The sequence below is a fragment of the Gadus macrocephalus genome, chromosome 6 (genome assembly GCF_031168955.1).
Source record: "Gadus macrocephalus chromosome 6, ASM3116895v1".
Taxonomy (NCBI): domain Eukaryota; kingdom Metazoa; phylum Chordata; class Actinopteri; order Gadiformes; family Gadidae; genus Gadus; species Gadus macrocephalus.
The window spans coordinates 20,330,605-20,336,604 of NC_082387.1; the positions used below are offsets into that span (position 1 = coordinate 20,330,605).

The following is a 6,000-nucleotide window of genomic DNA, read 5'->3' on the forward strand; positions in this document are numbered from 1 at the left end:
ATGAGCTTTATGTGAATGAGGATCGTGTTCTCACATCAGACTCTCATTCGATGCGCGACCAGTTCCGGTTGTGAATACACACCACGGTCAGCAGAGAAGACTGGAGGTGCAGTGGGGGGGGTCTGTCTCTGTGTGCATCACGCCGGAGTTACAGAGGGATGGTTCTCGCAGTCAAATCATTTCAGCGATGGTCTGCAATTCACATTCATTATTTGAACCCCCAACGTGCAGCATGTCTTTGTGTTCGATGGCCATGTCGCTTGTTCAAACCTGGCATGCCTCCGTTGCTCCACTCCAATCTCTAAAACTGAATAAAATGAATTCCCTCCCCCCCTTACTTCCACGTCTTACCCCAAGAATTGATGTGACAGAGGTCTCGGGGGGGGGGGGGGCTCTAAACAGCCCCTCGTTTGCCTTAATTGATGTAATGAACAGGACACATTTCAGTCTGTGTTGTCTGGTAATTGCCATTTTTAGCGACAATCACTGGGATGTGTGCAGATGGATGATTGAATGCATTAATCCTTTGAGCGAAAAATGGAGTTGACACGAACAAGATAGCAACACTGTGTTCTTAATCAGCTAAACTAGGCCATCATGTATTACCAAAGTATTGTATGCAGAACCTACTGTGTGTGTGTGTGTGTGTGTGTGTGTGTGTGTGTGTGTGTGTGTGTGTGTGTGTGTGTGTGTGTGTGTGTGTGTGTGTGTGTGTGTGTGTGTGTGTGTGTGTGTGTGTGTGTGTGTGTGTGTGTGTGTCCCAGCTTGACTAAATAAGCACCTTGTCGTCCGCCAGGCTCGAGGATCAGACGAAGAAACTTCACAAGGACATGAAGAAGAGCACTGAGGCTGATATAGGTGAGTTTCCCCTCCGTCTACATGGCTTCATCTCACGCTGGGCCATTGATCTGCACTTGTTACCTGCGACTGACAGAACACAACCTGGCACAGATGTGTTTCAAGTCCCCCCTTGTTAAAGTTTCTGCCATGGCAACGGAGAACGATAGAATCCTCCATCTGGGCGGGTGGGGGGGGGGGGGGGGGGGAGTTATTGTTTGCTGAAGATGGCACTTTTGTTTTTATTTTGTATGTTTATGATGCTAATGTTTGTGTTGCTGTGTCTCGTCTTTATCTTCCGTGTGTGGATGAAAACACTAGATATTGTATCACTGTATGGGGGTGGGGAGTGGAGCTGGGAATGAGATGAATGGAGGGGCGGCCATTCTTTATATCCTCCACTCTTTTGTGCCGTGGTGGAATATGGATGTGCGGCTTATGAAAGTCTGGGAGCTGTCAGGGCTCTCATTAGAGCCCCCGGGGCCCGTCTGGCAGGGCTTTCCTCCCTTCACACGGGTCGAGGCGGTGCTGCTGCCTGCTGCACACAGGCAGCCTCCGCAGCCACTGCTGCTCCCCAGCCGTAGGTCACAGCGCTGGCCTCTATTAAACCCACTGCCAAGCGGCCCCTGCAGGGTGGCAAAGGGGCTTTTAGAGAATGGGGTTTTATAATGTGTCGAAGCACTAGAATCGACAGCCATTGAGAATTATCTTGATTGACGGTGACTACCTTTTTGTTAGTTTTTTTTATTGTAAAAAAGATAAGATATTGGTGACATGGGCATGATGGACTTGCGTGCCTCTTTATTTATTTTTTTACATATTGCCAATATTTTCCACTGGCCATGTCAGGCAAGGTCATAATAAACGATGTGTGGCTCGTCATGCAGAGAGACACGCAGACCCCCAACCTCTGAGTGATTGATCGGTCGCAAATGGGCCTCCGGAGAATCCCCCGGTAGTGTGAATGAGACCACATGCTGAGCATAGTCCCACTGGGGATACTCCCTACCAACACACACACACACACACACACACACACACACACACACACACACACACACACACACACACACACACACACACACACACACACACACACACACACACACACACACACACACACACACACACACACACACCACCCCTCCCCTTCTCCCGAACTAAGCCCATTCATTTAAACGGGATGCTATAATCTGATGTCTAAAACAAAGTGGCATGAGTGTAGATGAACAGTAATTGGTGTTGTCAGTGTAAAAACATTTGCACAGATTCCCTGTGCTCTGGTGAATATTCATCACTGCCTCTAGACCCGCCACCCCCTGCATTCCTGCAGGAGAGCCAGGCTCTCTCCTCTCTTTCACCCCCGCTTTCTTTCTTTTTGTTTGAAACCAAATCGTCTTGGCCCCACCCTCCTGCATCCTGTTTTGAAATAGTGTTGTTAATCGTAACTGTAGAAAAGGCTGCTTTTCAACTTAACGTCGCAATGTGTAGCATTTCAGTCGACTCGTAGCTTAAAATAATAAGCTAATAATTGATAGGGACTTCAATAATGTTAGCAATAAAATTGCATCCTGTAACTGATATTTTTTACTGCTTGACAGCCTGTACCCATTTGTTAACATTTTCATTCACGGCCTTGACTTTCATTTTGGTAAAAAAATTAACAATTTATAGAAGCATGATTTTATTCCCCAAACATTGAGTTATTCCTAACTTCAATAAACTGGGCTCATCCATTCCCTTCAGTCCTTTGGTTTGGCCTAGACTAGGGTTAGGGTTCTCCTGTTTTCATCATCATTGATTTTAAAACTGGCGTCAAGGTCTTTATCTCATGAATATTCTGTACCAGTGAAGACCAATGGGCAATAGATAATAATATTTAATCCTCGAATGAGTTGAAAAATTATCTAATTTAACCGAAAGGTAGGGCTTTGTATTTTGCCTCATTGGTAACTAAAAGCTGTTACTTATAAGAAGCTAACAACACTGATCTTAAAATGGGTGCTGTCAATAGTGAGGAATGTGTTAACAACCTCCTCAGTATTGTGCTGTACTGTACTGGCCATATGCTGCCTCTTTTCGCTCCATGTCCACTTGAGCCCAGATAAACCCTCTGGATGGCACGTAACCATGGTTTCAAAGGCTTCCCGTCGAAATGTATGTGATACATGTGTGATATATCTGTTAAGATGTGTGTGCTCGTTTGTTCGTTCACAGCCATGTCCAAGGCTGCTGTGAAGATCTCTGCAGACCTGCTGGGTAACCCTCTGTGTGAGCAGGACCAGGTCTTCCTGGAGTCCATGACTGCTCTGGATACCGCCATGAGGCGCATGGACTCCTTCAACCTGGAGAAGGTCAGAAGCCCCATCCCTCTCTCTCTCTCTCTCTCCCTCTCTCTCTCTCTCTCTCTCTCTCTCTCTCGCTCTCTCGAAGTGTGAGGTCTTGCTTCTTCTACCTTCTTTTCTGAACTCGCTCTTCCCAGCGGCGTTGCTGGTCAGCCTTGTCTGGTCCACCATAGTCTGACTCTTCTATCTTGTGATTAAGGTCCTACTATTCCTTCTGGTTTGATGCTCCCCTTCAGTATCGTCTGTACGGTCATGATGACCAGAGTACAGCTCGTTTTACAGTGATGAGATTATTCATTTGTTCGCCAGGTTTATGTTCTTTGTGATTATTTCCAGTGTCGATACAATATTACAAAAATCCTGGATTGATATGGAACTGTACACGTACAACCACATTTTCGTGAAATCTAATCATAATCGGGTATTTTCATGCTGGTCCTCTCCTCAATGGCGCCGGTACCTTCCCTCAAAGATCACAATGAGCCATAAGGCTAACCATAAAGGACCGTAAAACAGAAAGCAATACCGAATACCAGGCTGAATACTACTCCTTTCTTAGTACACACCGACATGCAAACTTATGTGTTGTTAGAGATATGTTTCCCTGGCTATCTGAATTTCGGTGAATGATATGTATTCATAATACCCGTAAGCATGTCAATTCCTGGCAGACTAGTGTGTGTGCCCTCGGAAACAGTTTTCTTTTGAGTTTACTGAAAGCCACAGGTGCTGTGAATGCATTCTCAATGAGCTGCATATTGAAGGATATATTTCTAAATGGAAATGTAACAATTTAAAATGCTGCTGCTCAATGTGGTCCAAATCTCTTGCTGATGGCAAAGTAAACAGTTTTTTTCTTGTGTGTATAAAACGTATACGAGAGTTACTCCAGCTGTTTTTAAACATCAACCTTACGTTTGAGCTTCATAAGAAAGGTTTTTCTTTGCCTGCTTCTCCATATATTCTAAAAGTTGAAAGCAGTCACATGTGACTAGACCAACCAGAATGTGGTTTGGACAGAGCTTATGGGCACTTGACCGATGGTTGTGTCTCTTCCAAGCATTGGTTAGTCTTGGTCGGCTGCCCAGAAGAACACTCCATTTTGATAGCACATCGAGATAATCCAACTCTCTGCCGCTCAATGAATTGCCTTTTTTCGAGTCCTTGATTGTACATTATCCATGGCTCTTTACCTAGCATTAATTCTCTCAGGCCCCATCCTTTCTAACCGTTAACTAATCTATCCCGTCCAGAATGTCCCCTCTGGGTACCCTGCCCTCCCTGGCTAAGCTAACCCATCCCCTCAGTCAGACCTGAGTGGCCCAAGCCTTCCTGCCCCTCTGCTCTGCCCCACATGAGCCCTCAGCTCATGTCATCCAGTGAAGAAGAGCTGCTGGAATGTCTATAATTCTTATGTTTGTTGTTGCATTGTGACGTGACTGAAGGTTGAGTTCAGGTGCTGGTTGTGAGCGGGAGGGGAGGTATGTACCCGGGAGGGGAGGTATGTACCCGGGAGGGGAGGTATGTACCCGGGAGGGGAGGTATGTACCCGGGAGGGGAGGTATGTACCCGGGAGGGGAGGTACGTACCCGCTCCACACATTTTGGATCTCAGATCCGGTCCTTTCACAGTGACGCAGAACAACGCGGTTATCAACCGAGTGGCTGGACTTGACTCAACCAACGTCTGTAGGTTATGAGTGGTTGATTCTGGACGGCTCGGTCGTACTAGACCACGGTCCCCCCCCCCCCCCCCACCCCAACCCCCTTCAGTCTGGACCAAAACACTTCCTCATCCGTCCGCTCTACAGGTTGGGGCGGGGTTCGACCGCTTTGGTCTTTCGGCAGCGCGGCAACGAGCGACGGCGGCGGCTATCTGCAGGCACTCCTCGGATCGAGCCCGGCTCCGCTACCAAACAGCCTCCATCACCTCCGGCCTTCCCGCGTTCTCGCAGCGCGGCTCGAGTTGTTGTTCTTTCAGCGCTCCCTTCCAGCTGACTGATGATTCCTGATGGCGCCCGACAACAATACCCCACACCGCTGGAAAAACCACACCAAACGGGAGACGGACAAAAAAGCCCAGAGAAAGCGTCCACCCTTTGCTCTCTCCGCTCTGCGCCGCGGGCCGCGCGCACTGAGAAGCAGCGGATGAAACGTGGAGCGGTAATGAAGGCAGTAGTGGCCCGGGTCTGCGTGTTAATTTCTGGGGCTTGAGGAGGGCGCGAAACCCCCCCCGCCGGCACACTGCTGCCGAAGCCACCGAGCCCCGGCGCGGACCGGAGAGAAGGATGATCCGTTTGGAGCGGGGGGGGGGGGGGGGGGGGGGGGTGGGGGTGGGGGGGGGGGGGGGGGGGGGAGGGCGTATTGATTTCCTCTGCGATCTTGTGTGTATTTTTGGGAGGCCTGTGTGCTCGGGATGCCCTCTGCCCCGTGACTCACTGATGGAGACTGCTGCTGCTGGATGAGCAGGGGGCCGCGGGCGCTGAGGGCCCTCCGAGGAGCAGTGCTCTACCCCCCCCACCTCCTTCACTCACTCTCTCTCTCTCTCTCTCTCGCTCTCGCTCTCTCTTGCTCTCTCACACCACTCTCTCTCTTGCTCTCTCACACACTCTCTCTCTCTCGCTCTATTTCTCTCTCTCTCACACTCGTTCCTCGCTCTTCTTCTCTCCCCCTTTCTCTCTTTCTCTCTCCCTGGCTCTCTCTCCCACTCTTTTCTCTCGCTCTTTATCTCGCACAATCCCGCTCCCTTTCTCTCTCACATTCTCGCTCTCTTTCTGTCTCTCACACTCTATATTTCTCTCTCTCTCTCTCTCTCTCGC

The 6,000-nt window shown here is 49.1% G+C and overlaps 1 protein-coding gene across 1 annotated transcript in view; it reads left to right on the plus strand.

Annotated features, from left to right (window-relative positions):
* Positions 1-6,000, plus strand: part of bin3 (bridging integrator 3) — a 28,984-nt gene that overhangs the window by 13,336 nt on the left and 9,648 nt on the right. The window contains exons 4-5 of the mRNA XM_060054879.1: positions 797-858; positions 3,055-3,191. Coding sequence (XP_059910862.1) covers positions 797-858; positions 3,055-3,191 — 199 coding nt within the window. The remainder of the gene's footprint in view (positions 1-796; positions 859-3,054; positions 3,192-6,000) is intronic.